This window comes from Aotus nancymaae, unplaced genomic scaffold (genome assembly GCF_030222135.1).
Source record: "Aotus nancymaae isolate 86718 unplaced genomic scaffold, 86718_ANA_hifiasm-v0.15.2.pri h1tg000049l, whole genome shotgun sequence".
Taxonomy (NCBI): domain Eukaryota; kingdom Metazoa; phylum Chordata; class Mammalia; order Primates; family Aotidae; genus Aotus; species Aotus nancymaae.
Window position 1 is genome coordinate 13,897,058 of NW_026988463.1, and position 18,667 is coordinate 13,915,724.

At 51.9% G+C, this 18,667-nt stretch overlaps 1 protein-coding gene across 2 annotated transcripts in view; it reads right to left on the reverse strand.

Annotated features, from left to right (window-relative positions):
- Positions 1-11,181: 11,181 nt before the first annotated feature.
- The window catches only part of SNX29 (sorting nexin 29), a 596,058-nt gene continuing 588,572 nt past the window's right edge, over positions 11,182-18,667 (reverse strand). For both annotated transcript variants that reach the window (XM_064362489.1, XM_064362490.1), the window contains one exon: positions 11,182-16,823. In XM_064362489.1, the coding sequence (XP_064218559.1) occupies positions 16,694-16,823 (130 nt within the window). In that variant the 3' untranslated portion in view covers positions 11,182-16,693. The remainder of the gene's footprint in view (positions 16,824-18,667) is intronic.

Sequence of the window (18,667 nt, forward strand, 5' to 3'; positions counted from 1 at the left end):
GCTTCAGACAGAAGCAGATGCAAGCTACAGTGATAACCATCAAAGAGAAAGGCAGATGAGGCCGGGCGCGGTGGCTCACGCCTGTAACCCCAGCACCTTGGGAGGCCGAGGCGGGTGGATCACTTGAGATCAGGAGTTTGAAACCCGCCTGGCCAACATAGCAATACCCCGTCCCTACTAAAAACACAAAAATTAGCCAGGTGTGGAAAACTGAAGTACAAGAATCACTTGAACCCAGGAGGCAGAGGATGCAGTGAGCTGAGATCACACCACTGCACTCCAGCCTGGGTGACAGAGCGAGACTCCAAAAAAAAAAAAAAGAGGCAGATTAAGACACTGCAGTTGCACTGCGGAGAGAAATCCAAATTACTTTCCGTGCATTTGTATGGCTTGTTGAAGCAACCTACTCAGACTCGCCTAACTCAGTTCACCCAGGACAGGGAAATGCTTCTGGTTTTCAAAGAATGAAAAAGCTGTTATGGCTACTTGAGGGGCTGAGGCAGGAGAATTGCTTGAACCCGGGAGGTGGAGCTTGCTGTGAGCAAAGATCATGCCACTGCACTCCAGCCTGCGTGATGGAGTGAGTGTGACTCCCTCTCAAAAAAAAAAAAAAGCTGTATGATATTCAGCATCAGAACATTTTGAGCCTTGGGTGGATTAAGATGTTCCTTTTGCTCTTTCTCGTCAGGGTTAGGTAACCACAGAAGGGACATTTTGGGAAAGTCCGTCTGCAGAGGACACAGGATTCCCCTGACCGAGGTTGCAGGGGCTTCCCAGATTTCTGCTAGATCAGCCCTTGTCCTTGGAGACAGTCTCTGGGATGCTCTTCAGGGATGAGGGCAAGCTGAGGTCTCAGGATCTAAGGAGACTTACTTTTTTTTTTGAGATAGGGTCTTGCTCTGTTACCCAGGCTAGAGTGCAGTGGTGTGATTATGGCTCACTGTAGCCTCAACCTCCCAGGGCTCAGGTGATCCTCCTAACTCAGCCTTGCAAGTAGCTGGGACTACAGGTGTGAGCCACCACACCCTGCTCTTTATTTACTTATTAATTATTTTGCAAGAATGGGGTCTCATTATGTTGTCCAGGCTGGTCTCGAACTCCTGGGTTCAAGCAGTCCTCCTGCCTTGGCCTCCTAAAGTGCTAGGATTGCAGATGTGAGTCACTGCACCCAGCCCCAAGGAGTCTTTTGAGGATCCAGATAAACCCACATCCCCTGGTTCCAGTCCTGGTTGAGGGTTTGTAGCCACCTGAGCTGGATGTCTACACACAGAAAAGGCTCAGAAGACCAACATGTCACGCCCAGCCACAGAGCCCCTGCTCAAGGGCTGGACACGAGACCCGTGCAGCCATCACTGAGACGCAGGTCAGAGCCTTTGCCCTCAGCTGCTACCGCTCAGAGCCTAGGGCCCGGTTGGTGTCTTCATAGCCAGCCTTTCAGGGAAATCCTGTGAATGGTGGTGGGATCATTGTGCCTTTTCGCCAGGAGAGGTGAAGAGGAGCCAAGAACAAATGAAGGGATGGAGCACTGAGCACACAGTAAGTGCTCAGTAAGTGCAGTAGATCCATTAGTAAGTGATCAGTAAGTAGATCACTTAGAGTAAGTGCAAGTGATGGTTAATTAGTTCCTTCATTCACTGAAATATCTGAGTGTCTCTTACGTTCCGGCAATGGTGAGTAAGACCAAGGCGGTCCCCTCCCTCTGCAGCGCTCTGGGTGATGCTGGGGTGCACTCAAGTGTGCAGCCCACCAAGGAACTGAGCTGGGTGGGGTTTTAGTGTCACTCTGGGAAGACGAGGAGCTGAGTAAGTAAGCGGGCAGGGCTGAAGGCATTGAGAGCTGCTGTCACCTCAACAGCCCTGCCCCCAGGGTTGGAGGAGGGTGGCACAGGGACACAGGGTTGTCGGCCTCTGGTGAGCTGGGTTCACCACTGTCAGTGCCTCTGTCACCCACAGCGATGAAGCGGATGTTCCCGAGGCAGAAGGTGGCTTCCTCGAGCTCCAGGCTGGGCTGTGTCCTGGGGTGACAGCTTGGCAGGCCACTGCAGGGGAACTGACAACTTCCAAAGCCTGTGCAAACAGGACTTCCACTGATGCCTCACCTTGCTGTGTCCCAGAACTCCTGGTTCCATAAAGAGCAAGAACACAGAATGATAAATACTGTTCCTTAGGAGGAAGTGAGGGTGGGAAACGGGGCAGGCAGACACAGCGGGCGGACAGCGCATGGAGAAGTCAGGACGCCTGTGGCAAAACAACATGAGATTCGAATCAACCTGTTTTTTTTCCTGAAAAAGGCATGTCTTGCCTGAGCTCCTCGTCTCTGCCCAAGATACCTCGGGGAGTGAGTCAGGTGTCCTGGGGAGGCAGCGGTGAGGCTGGGACTCAGCAGTCCCCTGGCCCCCTGCAGGGACCCCCTCCTTCCCTGCATCCTGCTGTGCTCGCACTGAAGTCTGCCTTCCAGTGCTCTGTGGCTTTGGGCACATTTCTCTACATCTCTGGGCCTCAGGTTCCTTCCAGGGTTGGTGTAAGTCTTGTAAGTGTTGTGAAGGGTAAACATGAAGGGCTTAGCCCAGGACCCGGCACATAGTAGGTGCTCAATAAATAAAAATAATCAGCAATACAAGGTGTCCTTAAAAAAGTCTATGAGCCTTTGCCTGCCAGAGTGGAACACTTTAATGGGACTACCCAGTCTCCACACCAAGGGAAGGGGACTGACCATCTATTGAGCACTTACTGTATACTCGATGCTCCATCCCCTCATTTGTTCCTCCCGACAACCCCATGAGGTGAGTGATGCTGTCGGTCCCAGCTGACAAACGGGCCTCAGAGAACAGGGTACCTGCTTGAGCCATTGAGCTGCTTTAAGGGTTTTCTTTGGTTTCTACGTAATTTGCCTTCTGTAAACTTGTTTCCTTGTTGGGGAAAATGGGGGTAATGAGGATCCCTGCCTCATGGGATTGTGAGGATTTTAAATAAGACAAGGTGGACAGAGGCTCGCTGGCGCCTTCACTGTCTGAGATGTTTCTGAGTCCTGGGTCATGCCCCAGGATCTTGCTGTGGACTGGGACCAGGATCAGAGCAGAGAAGGTAGAGGCATGAGCTGGGGCAGAACGTGAGGACTCGACAGCAGCTGTGTGCGCAGAGGTCAGGAGACCCTTCAGAAACGCTCGCTCATGGCCAGGCGGTGTTCTGAGCGCTCTATACATCTTGTTTAGTACAATCATCAGCAGAAAGGTCACTTCTCAGATGGAAGATACTGAGGCCCAGAGAGGTTGAGAGACGAGGCCCAGCTCCCATAGCCAGGCAGGGCAGAGCCGGGCCCGGGACCTGGTAGAAGGTCTCCACCCCATGCCCTCAACTCTTTCTGGTGCTCAGGCTGGAGTGCGGTGGTGCAATCTCGGCTCACTGCAGCCTCCGCCTCCCAGGTTCAGGTGATTCTCCTGCCCCTGCCTCTTGAGTAGCTAGGATTACAGATGTGTACCACCGCACTGGCTAATTTTTATGTTTCGAGTAGATACGGGGTTTTACCATGTTGGCCAGGCTGGTCTCGAACTCCTGACCTCAGGTGATCCGCCCACCTCAGCCTCCCAAAGTGCTGGGATTACAGGCATGAGCCACCATGCCCAGCCAGTCAGTGCGTTTTCATGCATGGGCGTGCGAGGACTTCCGTTCTCCTTTCACCTGATTTTTCTGGTCTGAACACCATCTTTGAGGGGGGTGACCCTGGGGAATTGTGAAGCGCTGGCTGTGTCATCAGAGGGAAACCCCGTTTGTGGGGGGCTGGCTTCCCAGAGGAGCCCTCCCTCCTCCCCACGGAACCTGCTCCACCTCCCTATGGACTTCGGGCGTATCTCAGAAGTCACGTGGCCCAGCCCCTGCCTTGGATAGTCACTCCCACCCATTCTCTGTGCGATCAAAAAGCTGACCTCTTCCCACTTGCTGCCGAACAGCCCCGTGGCAAATGTTACCCTTGACTGACTTCATTTCTTCAGCAAACTTGGTTGGCCATCTCCACTGGTGTCAGACCCCGTTGACACATTGAGCACCACCTGTGGAGGTCTGGCCCGCAGACCCTGAAGCAATGACGGATGAAGGAATGCACGCTCACACCATCACAGTGATGCGAGCGGGCCAGGGATGGTGGGAATGCACGCCCACACCATCACAGTGATGCGAGCGGGCCAGGGATGGTGGGAATGCACGCCCACACCGTCACAGTGATGCGAGCGGGCCGGGGATGGTGGGAATGCACGCCCACACCGTCACAGTGATGCGAGCGGGCCGGGGATGGTGGGAATGCACGCCCACACCGTCACAGTGATGCGAGCGGGCCGGGGATGGTGGGAATGCACGCCCACACCGTCACAGTGATGCGAGCGGGCCGGGGATGGTGGGAATGCACGCCCACACCGTCACAGTGATGCGAGCGGGCCGGGGATGGTGGGAATGCACGCCCACACCGTCACAGTGATGCGAGCGGGCCGGGGATGGTGGGAATGCACGCCCACACCGTCACAGTGATGTGAGCGGGCCGGGGATGGTGGGAATGCACGCCCACACCATCACAGTGATGCGAGCGGGCCGGGGATGGTGGGAATGCACGCTCACGCTCACACCATCACAGTGATACAAGTGGGCCAGGGATGGTGGCTGGCTGCTTCCAGAGGGCGAAATGCGACCAATCCACCAGGACTCCCTGTTCATCCACACTTCTATTCCGTAGATGTTACAACAGAGGTTTTAACACATTTTGTGGACAATGAACATGGTTAAGAGAGTGGTTTTATGACCGACAAAAGCTGTAGGTTTCGGGGCCAGAGGAAATACTAGTAACAACTAATTCCCCTTTGATCTTCCCTGGTGAGGGCTATCAGCACAAAGCTTACAACGGTAAACAGAGCGGAGAAAAGCGATGTGGGGTAAGGCCTTTGATCCCCTCTGTCTCTTTCCTATGCTAATGTAAGTGAGGTGGCTGCCTTCAGCATGCCTCGGTAAAACCTTTTGGCTTTCCACAAGGTTTGAGATTACAATCTGTAACTTTTCCTAATAGTTAATATCTTGCCAGCCACCTCCAGTGAATGTCGACACCCAGTTAATGGCACGGGATGGGAAAACAGTCCCGCACTGGTGGGCTCTCCACCCTCTTTCACCATCCTCCTCGCTGTCTTTTCACTCCGTGGGAAGAGCTAAGATTCTGGGATAGAAAAGCTTGGGTTTGAAGCTGCAGTGATACCCTCTCGAAGCGGCGGGCACTCAGGCAAGCTTCTTGCCTCTCTGGGCTTCAAAATCTCATCTGCTAAATTGGCATGTTGATTAATGATTTTATTGTAGTAAAATACACAGGGCATAAGCGGTCTCATCTTAACTCTTTGTAAGTGGGCCGTTCTGTGGCATTCGGTACGTTCACATTGTTGCACAGCCGTCACTGACATCCGTCTCCAGAACTCTTCCAGCTTCCCAAACTGAAACTGCACCCATTCAACACGAATTCCTCATCCCCCCTCTCTCCAACCCCTGGCCACTGGCTTTCTCCCTTCTGTCCCTATGAATTTGACTCTTCTAAGAAACACCATTAAGTACAATCAGACAGAATCACCCACTCTTGGTAACTGAGTTATTTCAGTAAGCACAATGTCTGTTCTCATGTTGTTATAAAGAACTGCCTAAGGCCGGGCATGGTGGCTCACGCCTGTAATCCCAGCACTTTGGGAGGCCAAGGTGGGTGGATCACCTGAGATCAGGAGTTCGACACCAGCCTGACCAAATGGTGAAATTCTGTCTCTACTAAATGCAAAAAAAGTAGCCTGGTGTGGTAGCCTGGACCTGTAGTCCTAGCTACTTAGGAGGCCGAGGTAGGAGAATTACTTGAACCCACAAGGCAGAGGTTGCAGTGAGCCGAGACTGCGCCATTGCACTCCAACCTGGGTGACAGAGCAAGACTCTGGTCTCGAGAAAAAAAAACGACTACCTGAGACTGGGTAATTGACCACAGATCTGCAGGCTGTACAGGAAGCATGGCTGGGAGGCCTCAGGAAACTTACAATTATGGCAGAAGTCAAAGGGAAAGCAGGCAGGTCTCATCGTGGTGGAGCAGGAGAGACAGCAGAGTAGGAGGTGTACACACTTGAATAACCAGATCTCTTGAGAACTGTCTCGATATCAGGAGAACAGCAAGGGGTAAATCGTCCCCCATGATCCAGTCACCTCCCACCAGGTCCCCCCCGCAACACTGGGGATTACAATTCAATTGGGGTGGGGACACACAGCCAAATCGTAACAGTCCTCAAGGCTTATCTAAGTGTCAGAACTGCCTTGGTTTTCAAGGCCGAGCACTTTTCCCTTGTGTGGAAAGGGCCAGTGGTGTTGACCCATTCATCAGGATGATGATTTTTGAGAGGCCATGTCCTGTTTTTGCTGCAGGAAACGTAATCTAAATCCTTTAGGATAACCTCAAACTGTGAATTCTTTTTTTTTTTTTCTCCAACTTTTACTGTAGGTTCAGAGGTGCAGGTTTGTTATGTGGGTAAACTGGGTGTCGTGGGGGTTTGGTGTATGGATTATTTTGTCACCCAGGTAATAAGCCGAGGACCTGATGGGTAGTTTTTCAGCCTCCAAGGAGTCCCCAGTGTCTGATGTTCCCTTCTTTGTGTCTGTGTACTTGCTGTTTAGCTTCCACTTGTGAGAACATGGGGTGTTTGGTTTTCTGTTCCTGCATTAATTCTCTGAGGATAATGGCCTCCAGTTGCATTCATGTTGCTGTGCAGGATGTGATTTTGTTCTTTTTTATGGCTGCGTACTATTCCATGGTAGCACATTCTCCAGGTACCACATTCTCTTTATCCAATCTGCTATTGATGGGAACCTAGCTTGATTCCTTGCCTTTGCTGTTGTAAATTCTTTAGGTGCTCTCAGAGTCATCACAGAAGACACCTGTCCTCCAGCAGTGCACATTGTTCTAGTGACTTCAAACACCTTTCCTAATGGCTCCTTCCCAGGCCTGTCTCAGTGTTTTCTAGATCCCAGGGCTCGGCCTAGGGCTGGCATGGAGAGGAGTGGTGGGGGCTGTGGAAGGTCTGGCTGCCATAATGCTGGCCACACTGCCTCCCTCAGCTGGCCACTGGTGGCCGGTTTCAAGGAGTCACTGGATGCTCATGTTAGCCCTGGGGTTGGCACTGAAAGGGTGACATTGAGAAGGCACATGAGTTCCCTGCCTTTTCTGGCTTCCAGAGGCCACCTGCATTCTCTGGCTCAAGGCCCTTCCACCATCTTCCAAGCCAGCTGGGTGGCATCTTCAAGTCTCCCTCATCCTATCCCTCGTCTCTCTCCTTCCACCATCACGTCTCCTCTCCTGACTCCAGCCCATCTGCCTCTTCCAAGGACTCTTCTGATGCCACTGGGCCTGCCTGGATGATGGGGATGATCTCCCATCTCCAGATACTCCAGTTAACTTACCTACAAAGGCCCTTGCACCACATGTATTGGTTTCTGGAGCTGCTGTAATGAGTGACCATAAGATGGGTGGCTCAAAGCAATGTATTCTTTTACTTCTAAGATGTCTGAATTCAAGGTGTCAGCACCACCCAGTCCTACTGGGGGTTCTGAGGGCGGGCGTCCTGTGCCCCTCTCCTGCCCTCTGGTGGTTGCCAGCACTCCTTGGGTTGTAGCTGCCACACCCCAGTCCCCGCCTGTCTTCCCTCTGTGTCCAGATTTCCCCATTCTGGCAGGGACACCCGTTACTGGGTTACTACCCACTCAAGTGCAGTGTGACCTGATCTTGATGACATGTGCAAAGATCCTGTTTCCAAATGAGGCCACACTCAGGTTCCAGGCAGGCATGAGTTTTGGGGGACGCTGTTCAACCCATTGCCCCTTGTAAGGTCATACATTCATAGATTCCAGGGATTTGGGTGTCTTTGGGGCTGCTGTTCAGTCTGTCACAGATGGCATCTCACAGAGGTATGGGGCCTCTAGGAAAAACAGTCCACGTGGAGAATCCGGGCCTCACTGGCATGTCTTATCAGTCATCAAGGCTCGCAGGGGTCCAGGTTGATGCCAGAGAGGCCTTAATTACCCATCACTTACGTGCACATAAGAAAGGATCCTCAGAATCTTCAGCTACAGATGTGGGGCCTTTATTGTCATCGTGGGCTTTGAGGCCACTGTCGGGACAAGTTTCTATGACAGCCCCCCACATCCCTGCCCCTTCATAGTGGATTTTAGGTGGTTTTTTGTTTATTTGTGTTTGAGACACGGGCTCACTTTGTTGCTCAGGCTGGAGTGCAGTGGCATGATCACAGCTAACGGCAGCCTCTGCCTCCTGGGCTCAAGCAATCCTCCCACCTCAGCCTCCTGAGTAGCTGGAACACAGGCATGTGCCACCATGCCTGGCTAGTTTGTGTATGGGTACATACACACACACAATTTTGTGGTGTTTTTTTTTAAGAGGTGGAGTCTTACTATGTTGTCCAGGCTGCTCTCTAACTCCTGGGCTCAAGTGACCCAACCCGTGTTGGCCTCCCAAAGTGCTGGGATTGCAGGCGTGAGCCACTGCGCCCGGCCAGTATGAGGAGAGATCCCCAGGAGCAGAGCAGGGCCGAGTGCTCAGAAGGGTTGTGATCAAGTGAGTGACCCAAACCAATGTAAAAGGTCGCAGTGGGTGCTGCGTGGAGAGGAGCCCGAATGGCAGTGTGACGGCATGGGGAATGACTGGGGAGGACAATGTGGTCCTCACATCCTGAGAGGCAGTGGCAGCTCTGAGCACAGTGGTGGTGGTAAGGGGTGGGGCCAAGGGCAATAGTGCACCATACCTGTCTTGCTCACTGCTGTATGACCGGCACCTGGTACACAGTAGGTGCCTAATAGTGGTCTGTTTCTTATGGGTGTGGATAAATAGGAACCTGGTAGGTAGGAGTTAGGGGACAGGAAGAGGCAAGGACTGGTGGCCTCTGCAGCTGCTAAGATGGAGCCCCGATTTCCTCAGCTGGGGAAAGTCATGGGTAGGAGCAGGTTTAGGGCAGAAAACAGAGATGCATTTTAGTTTGGTTTGAGATGCTCATGAAGCGATGCAGATGGAGTGCTGATCAGGCATTCGGACATGAGGCTGACAGAGGTTTGGGAGTTGATGGTCCACAGAGCTCTGCTGCCCAGTACAGGAGACATCAGTCACACAGGGTCCTGGGCACCTGAGATGAAGTCCGCCCACGCTGAGCTGTCTAGTGCACAAAAAACACTAGCTTTGCAAACTTAGTACCCAAAATGCATGTTGAAATGATGATGTCTTGGATGTACTGGGTTAAATGAAATACACTATTATCATTTTCTCTGCGTTTTAAAAATATTTTTAATGGGGCTACTAGAATTTGTGTTTGTGAAATTGGATGTCACTGTTGCCCAGGCTGAAATGCAGTGGTGTGATCACTGCTCACTGCAGACTCGAACTCCTGGCTCGAGCGATCTGCCTGCCCTGCGTCCTGAGTAGCTGGGAAGACAGGCGCATGCTACCATTTGTGGCTAATTAAAAGAAACCAACAACAAAAACACAAAAAAACTTTGTAGAGACAGAGTTTTGCTATGCTGCCCAGGCCGGTCTTGAATACCTGGCCTGTCCTCCTGTTGGGGCCTCCCAAAGGGCTGGGATTACAGGCCTGAGTCACGGTGCCCAGCTGAAAAAATTAAATGGCACGCATGGCTAACATGCTATTTCTGTTGGACAGCACTGGTCGAAGTGGCATGGGTGGGGGGGTCACTTAGGATGGCGCAGGACAGGAGCAGCAGCCTGAAGACTGTACCCTGAGGTCCCTCTGTATTCCCCTAGTGCGGCCTCCTGATTTAATGCTCCAGGCAAGGCAGCTGTGGGGTGCCTAGCATGGTGTCCACGTCACCACTCTCCCCCTAATAGAAATGCCTGCACACCTCCTCCATCTGCAACAGCTCACAGCGATCTTTGCCCAGTTGGGCTTTGAGGTCCCCCTGCAACAATACCCTTCGTGGCGCCTTGGTGGGAACTTACCTTACGCCTGGATTCTCATCCCAAGAGCCTTTCTTTTCTCACTTCTCATAACTAGGTTAAAAATGTCAACTATCTTGCTATAGGGTCTGAGTATTTCAGCCAGTGTAAATTATTTGGGGGTACAGGGCCAGTGTCAAGTTTCTTTCTCATCCTTTAGGTCTCAGCCTAAAAGTCACTTTAGCCAAGAGGACCCGTTGGCCTTAGCCCCATGGCTCTCAACTGGCCCCCCTCACCCCATGGGACCTCCGGCCATGTCTGGACGTCACCAACTGTCATAACTAAAGGGGTGCTCCCGGCATCTAGCAGGTGGAGGCCAGGGAGGTTGCTGCACATCCTACAGTGTACAGGACAGCCCCCCACAACAGAGAATGTTCTAGTCCCCAGTGTCAGCAGTGCCGAGGCTGAGAAACCCTGGCCTAGTCTGTTTAAGGTAGATTCTGGGTTGGCACCAATAATCTCCAACCAATCCCCATTACTCCTTTGCAATAGCTACTGTGGTCTGAGATTATCCGGATGGTTGACTTTTGTTTTTTTTTTTTTTTTGAGTCAGAGTCTCACTCTGTCACCCAGGCTGGAGTGCAGTGTCGCTATCTAAGCTTACTACAACCAGCACCTCCTGGGTTCAAGGAGTTCCCTGCCTCACCCTCCCGAGTAGCTGGGATTACAGGTACCTGCCACCACACCTGGCTAATTTTTTTTAGAGATGGGATTTCACCATCTTCACCAGGCTGGTCTTGAACTCCTGACCTTGTGATCCACCCGCCTTGGCTTCCCAAAGTGCTGAGATGACAGGCGTGAGCCACCGTGCCCGGCCCGGGATGGGTGACTTCTTAAAAAAACTTTTATCTGTCTGCGTCATCTCCATTGTGACTCCAGCAGTGCCCAGTACCTGTCTTGCTCACTGCTGTATGCCTGGGACCTGATAATACAGCAGGTGCCTAATAATGGTCTGTTTCTTAAAGGAGTGAATACATAGGAACCTGTAAAGAGGGGTGTTTTTTTCCTGTATGAAACTTTAATTATGCATTGCCAGTTTATCTAGATCTGCCTAATATAATTAAGTCAAAATGGGATTTTGCTCCACTTCAATTCAAAGGTGATAACGCGTATATTAAAAGTTCACCTCAATCTCCAGTTGTTGGAAAAGAATCGAGACAGAGACCATACACTGAAGTATCTAATTTATAAAATGTCACCGTTTTTATTTTGTCATTGTAAAGAGGTTTATCTCAACCAGGTTGTAACAAAATTTCCACAGCTTATTCCAAAAGAAAATTTTAATACAAGAGATCTTAAAAAATTAAACACATTTGTTTAAAAATCCTATTATGTAAACCTTAACGTAAGAGGGTAGTTAAGAGAACACTACAGGTTTCAGGGCATCTCCGGAGACATCTAGACCTTATGTACACACAGACTATAATGGACTCTAGATTCACGGCTCTCTTACCCCGAAGACGCTCACTGGGACCCGATCATGGGTAACTGGCCAGGCTGGGCGCCCCCCGCAGTGGGGTTACCGTTGCTCCTCCATTCAAAAGACTCGCTTAAGACGTGGGCGTCAGACGAGTAGGCGTTCCACCCGACAAAAGGCCAGGGATGAAGAGAGGCCAACATTCTTCTTAGGAGGAATCCTGGCTAATAAAAATTCTAATGAGCTCCACCCCCATCCCTTTCACTCCCGGAAATCTGCAGTCTCTGGGGTCACTTAGGACGCGTTCAGTTGCTCTGGGTCAAATGTTCGATCCCCCATTGTGTGTCCTTCGGCGTTTCCTCTGCAGTTCACGGAGACTGGTGGCAGAGCTGAGCACACTCGCGGGAAAGCGGGTGGCCTGGGTGAGCAGTGTTCCACTTAGAATAGGAAAGTATTTATGCACCAGTTAGAGCTAAATCCCTGGGCCTCAAACCATTAGTGAATCTAGAATCTTCTGCCAGAAGGCTGCTTGTTCATATCATAGGCTCCATCATCTTTTAAGGAAACCAGATTTCTTTATCAGTTCTCTCTCGAAATTAGCTATAAGGAAGGATACTCCACTTGGTTATTGGGATTTAGAAATGGAATCGTGTGCTCCATGACAGAATTCAGTGTACCCAAATCAGGCCCAGATGACGGCAATGTCTCATGGCTAACGTGAAGAATACCAGAGATGACCGATCCGGGTGCACGTCAACAACCGTGGGATGAGTGGCAGGATCGCTTTGTCCAGAGTCGGGAGACCCTGGATGCCGCAGCCTCATTCCTATTGACCCAGGAGCTGAAGCTTTATTTTAGAAACATAATCAAGATTGTGTATTACAAAAACGTGAAGATGAAGTTTTTTGGCACAGAAATGTGAGATAAAATATACAGTGCTACAACTGTGCAAAATTAGCACAGAAGCCAATCTGAAAACAGCAAATATTTAACATTAGCTTTAATGAATTAATGCACAATATTTTGAAAAATGTTTGTTACCATTGACCTTGATCATAAGCAGGCGCCTGCCTTCCAGAAACAGCCGAAGTCTGCCGTGATCCCTTGCGAAACACCAAGGCAGAGTCCAGATCATCGCCTTTGGGGCTGAAACCTGGGCATGAGGCTGCTCCTCCCCGATGCCTCCTAGCCAGTCTGATGTACTGGGGAAGGAGGAGTGAGGTGAGGTCTTTCTCAGGCAGGTCCCAGGAGCTGAAAACCCAGCCCTTCTTTTGGCATCGGTTCTGTGCCAAGGCTGGAAGATGCTTCTGGAATGCAGGGCCTCACCTGTGTGGGTGCTGCAGCTCATACAGGAGCTCGGCTGAGGAATGAAGAATGGATTCTATGGATGAGTGGAGAGGAGGGGGCTCACTGGGAGCCCAGAGAACATGGCTGGGCCTCCCTGTGAGGGGCTGGATGGAGTCACAGCCCCATGGGGGTTTGAGCAGGTGGGGCAGGAAGGCTGAGGCCCAGAACCCCATGACCTGGTCCTTGGGGCGGGCAGATCGTCACATGCACAACCAAGAGAGGCATCCACAGCTCGCCTGGGCCACCAAGCCCTGGATCAGGGTGTCAGGAAATAAGCTGCTGCTGGGGGGCAGGCTGGGGGCTTCACTCCCGTTTCCTACTGTGGGTCATGATCACTGGCCCTAGCGCCAGTTTGTGGCATTGGCTACAGCCCTGTTATCCATCCGCCTGGTGTAAGCGGCTTTTGTGCGCCTCTGATTTTAAAGCGCAACACATCACCTGCCACAGTTCTGAAAAAAATTAAATGGTTATCAAAGAAATCATCTTAATAAGCTCCAAGTTATGAAGCAGAGCCAAGGGCTATAAGCAGACGGGTCCAGATCCTCCCCTGCCTCTTCCTAGATCTTGTAAGAGACACCCTCGTTTACAACTCCACTGGATGATGATCCCTTCTGGAGCAGGCAGTCCCTGGATGCAGCTGGTGACTGGATGTGAGGATGGCCACCACCACGGGCTGTAAGAGCCTCTTCTGTCAAAGTGTCTTCCTCCACCAGAGCCTGCCGGTAGACAAATGCTGGGGACCTTGAACCCCAGCTCCACATTCTGCAATGGCTTACCAGCAAAGTGTGTTGCTGGCCCCTAAGTGCAATCGGAGAAGTTGAATTTCAGACTGAGTCCAGGAAGAACAGCTGAGAAGGTTCTGTCCCAGGTCAGGAGGGCAGGGCTAGGCTAGGTTTCTAGCAGCCTTGGACCTCCCTTCCTGGAAGCTTTCCTCTCTTCCAAGGAGAGACACCTCTGCCCAGCCCTGCCTTTCCTGAGTCTTCTTTCATCTGGGGGTGAAGAAACAAAAAATGGGATGATGCCAAAGACGGAACCTGGTGATGTTCTGTTTGAGCCACCATAGGCCACGAAGAAAAAGGATTTGGCGGGGATGATTCTTCCCAACAGAGGTGGTCCCAGAGAGAGAGAGGCAGGCCTCCCTGGTTCCTCTCTGAATGGGGAGCACTTCCTTTCTCAGATGCTGACTTTGGAGAACCCTGAGTAATCTTCTTGGATGAAGGAGACAGACGGGAGGTGTGAGGGATCCTTTCTGCAGGGGCGTTTTTGCCACTGATGGGTCATGGGCCGAGCCAGCCCTCGGAATGGAAGCCAGGCTGAGGGGCAAATGACACATCTCTAGGGGTGGAGTTCAGGGACCAGATTCCAACCGCAATCTTGCTAGGCCTGGGCATTTCTGCCCCATTTCTCCAGGAACCGGGAAGACTGCCAGTCATCTCTGTTGCCTGAAATTCATCCCACTGCGCCAGAGAGCAAGGCAGGGGTCATCTGAGCAGCGGGATGGACTCATTCATTGCAGAATATTCTATGAGATTTCGAAGGGGAGGCTCTGGGGAGCCGCTGTCATGCGCCGGTCACATGCACTTCTGAGCAAAAACAAGGAGATGGTCTGCATCTTGAAGACTCTAGGTCTGTGTGTGATCATGGGAGGGGTACCAGGAGCAGGCAGCCGGGATGGTGCCACGTGGGTCCCAGCAACATGGGAGGGCATGTTTTCCGTGAATAATTCAGCCTTATAAAAAAGGGAGGCAGACCTTCTCGCGCCTGTTAAATACCAGCTGAGTGCACACTTGTTTCTCACGCGTTTGCATCTGTCCGTCTATCATCGCTCTGGGGGACTTTTTTTGCTTTGTTTCTTAACATGTGCAGAATGTCCAAGGTGCTTCCTGGTGTGGTATCTGGAGAGGGTGAGGCCTGATTCGCATCCTGTGTTTTGGATGCAGCTGGCAGAAAAGGCTGCGGGTCAGAAGCCTGGGTGCAGGGGGATGTCAGAGAGGGGAGGTTCCTTTCGGTATCTAACAAAGAGAACAGGGAGATGATCTGTAGTGCAGGTTTCCTGGTTAGGGAGGCACTCCTGGGACCATCTCTGAGTGGGCATCAAAGACCTACTTCAAAATGACCTATGTGGCATAAACCGAACCTGGGGGGCCAGGATGTAGGGCAGCTTGAGCTTTCAGACGGTCCCTGTCTCAGTGCGTGATGGTTCTCTATTGAAAGTTGCCAGCCACGTGGGCTGATGTACACTCCGGGCCCCGGAATTTCAGATAAAGCATGTGTATTGCAGTGAGGTTGGCAGACGAGGGGGCGGGAGACCAGGGCATCTGAGTCCTTCAAACTTGCAGGAGCTGAGTGCAGGGGCCCCCACCTCCATACTCACTCAAGCTCATTCAGTCTCACCTGGGCGTGGCTTATCTGGCCCAGGGTCCCCTCAGTTTCTCTGGAGGGCTGTGTGTGAGTGATCTTGGCTTTCCTTCAAGGCCATGAACAACTGTCCGTCTTGCTACGAGGGGAACACATAGCATAAACCTTCCAGATGATTCTGTAGAGATTTCCTTGAGCCAGGAGATGCTCCATGCTCACCTGGGCTGTTCCCATTTTAAGCCACTGAGTTGAAGCAGTTCCAGGACAAGCCGACGGTTTGCCATCTAACCATCACCATCCACCTGTGTGTCTGCCTCAGGTGAAGGCGGAACACACAAACTCATGCTTGCATAGTCCGTTTCAGGACCTCCTTCCTAGTTACTTAATATTTACCCGAGAATGCAAACTCAACTGTGCGGAGCATCTGAGGAGGGCTCTGGTCCTTCTAGGTGCTCTGATGTGGGCTCACTGGAGGAGCCCCGGGGGGCCACCAAGCTGCTGGTCCCCATCCTCCTCTCCCTGCCAAGGCCCCTGTACTCTGAGAGCCACATTGAGATGGGAGGAACAGAGGACCCCATCTTAGGGATACAGAGTTCTGTTCCCATGGACAGTGTATGGGGGACAGATGGGGGTGGAAATGTATCTTGAGTGGAGATAAACATGATCTATTCAGTGTCCATGCTGGGTCCAAGTTCACAGACATGGACCCTGGTCTGAAAATCATGGAACCTTCTGCTGTGGTTCCGTAAGCCAAGTTTCTCACGACTGTGGGGCCAAGGCCACTGCCTTTTGGATAGGCTGGACGACACCAGGTTACCGGGTTGCTGCTGACAGCTGGGCTGGATGTCCGAGTCCCCTCCAAGCCTGGCGAGGGCCGAGGTGGCCTCAGGCTCCTAGGACATGGTCCTTTCTGAAGCCAGCCATGGGGAGGTAGGGGAAGTTCTCCGAACTTAAGTTAAACCTCACTAATGGCTCCTTGCCAAGGCCCTGGGAACATCTCTCTGGAAAAGAGAGCTGTGACCCTGCTGGGTATCTAATGGCTGTTGGTGGAGGTTGCAATGAAAGGAACCAGAACCCCCCATCCCAGCAATCCATCAGTTGGACCAGGTAATAACCTTAAAAAGCAAAAGGCGAGGCTAACAGTCATGCTAGTCCGCACGTGGGAAAGAGTGGAGAGGCTGGCTCCTCAGGAACCTTTCCATGTAGGGGATCAGCTGTGCATCTTAACCAGAGGGCACCCAGTCTGACCTAGCGCCCACCCTCCTGCCAGCCGTGAACTGCAGGGAGGCCAATAAACAGCCGCTGCAGCCCAGGGCAGACCTCGGGAGAAGAGGGACCACGTGTCTGAGTCTGTCCAGCGAGGCACCGTCTTGCTCTGGGGCCAGGGACAGTGCAACTCCGAGAATGACCAGTTTAATCAGGGTGTCATGTGACCAGTGGGGATTGTGTGCTCTCAGGGTCACCTGGTGGACGTGGTCGTCACGCCGAGGTGTGAGGGGCCAGCAGCAGTGGCCCAGGTGGAGGCAGCTGGCATGACGTGTAAGGCCCGTGGCTGGGGTTCCGTCAAGGTCAGAGGTCACCGCTCTGGGGCTCCACGTTGCGTGTCTCCCGGGGCTGACCTCGGGACAGTTTGGGGAAGCGGGAAGCCGCTTTGGGCCGGCTGTTCCTGTTCACAGGCTCTCCGGGAGGGGTGATGTCACTGAAAGAGCAGGGAAAGAATCAGGTTAAGTCTGGGGTTCAAATGCAAATGACCATAGGCCACGAGGTGAGCCAGGTGTGCAGGCAGCAGGAGTGACATGGTTGGGGTCTGTGGCCAGCTCACTGGAGCCGCCTCTGACTCGTAAGTGCCACCTGGAGAAACAGGAACTGGGAAACCCATATTGTCACGTAAACTTTCCATCTTTTAAAACTACTCCGAGCTTTTGGGTCCAAGCATGCTTGGCTGTGATCTGAGCTAGCTTTACCACCACTCAGGTCTGCATTTTTAGGCTATGAAAGCATGGCGTAGGCGTGGCTTTCTTCCCCACAGTTTCACTGATCTTCCAGCAAAGGTACAGTTGTCAGTCATGACTCTGGAGAACGCTGTATGTGAAGTCACAAAAGAGGTGTAGAAACACAGGACTGGGGCTTCCTGTGGAACTGATCCTAAGAGAGGCATCAGGACCCAGGGTCTAGTTGTAAGGTTGCTCAGTGTGGTATCATGCGAAAGAGCCAGGAACAGAAAAACCAGAAGATGCCATTAAGAGGGGGACACCGATCCCGGTTCTGAAGCAGCACACAGCAGCATAGTTAGCCAGGCATGGTAACTATGGGGACGGGTAACTGGGTAACTACGGTGCCCAGGGGACGGGTCTGGGTTGGGAGGCCCTCACCACATTTGAGGGGACAGGGTAGAGGCCGGGGAGGCTGCATCCTGAGAGTGAAGGGTGCCTGCTGGAGGGTGCTCAGCAGAGAATCCTGTGATGCGGTCGCATTACAAAAAATTAAATTGTATTTTTTTGTGACAGATTCTTAACTCTGTTGCTCAGGTTAGAGTGCAATGGTACAATCATAGCTCACTGCAGCCTCCACCTCCTGGGCTCAAGCGATCCTCCCCACTCAGCCTCCTGAGCAGCTGGGACTATAGGTACTAGCTACCATGCCTGGCTAACATTTTTTGTAGAGATGGGGTCTCACCATGTTGCCCCAGGCTGGTCTCAAACTCCTGGGCCCAAGTGATCTTCCTGCTTAGCCTCCGAAAGTGCCAGGGTTACAGATGTGAGCCAGTGTGCCTGGCCAGTCCTTAAATTAATCATGTCTGTAAAGTTTCCTTTGCCACATAAGGGGACACGTAAATTCTGGGGCTGGGAATGTTGTTGTTACTCTGTCTACCATAGGCTATTTGACTAGGAAGTAAACATCAACAGGACTCAGCAGTTGATCACTAAGAATGATCTTGGCTGGGCGCTGTGGCTCACACCTATAATCCCAGCACTTTGGGAGGTTGAAGCGGGAGGATCACCTGACCCATCTGCCCAACATGGCGAAAACCCCATCTTTATTAAAAATATAATAAATTAGCTGGGCGTGGTGGTGGACGCCTATAATCCCAGCTATTCGGGTGGCTGAGGCAGGAGAATTGCTTGAACCCGGGAGGTGGCGGTTGTAATGAGCCAAGATCGTGTGGATTGCACTCCAGCCTGGGTGACAAGAGTGAAACTCTGTCTCAGGAAAAAAAAGAATGATCTCTAAGTGGTAAGATTACAGATGTTAGAAAATAAAAATAAGAAAAATCGACTACAATAAATATCTCACTGGGAAAAAATGCTTTAAAACAAAACAGAAACCTAATAAGATCTATGTTCGCTCCTGCGTCCTGAGGGCCTCTGTCATGTTGTGGCTTTCTGGACGTGAGCTCTGGGCCCAGTAGACCCTGAAAGAGAAGACAGGACCCCGTCCACAGCTAGCTCTGCCCTATCTGTGGTTCAGGGAGGACCAGAGACACCTAGTAAGTCTCAGATCAGGATTATTCACCCCCAGCTGTCTCCAAGCCCAGTTTCACAA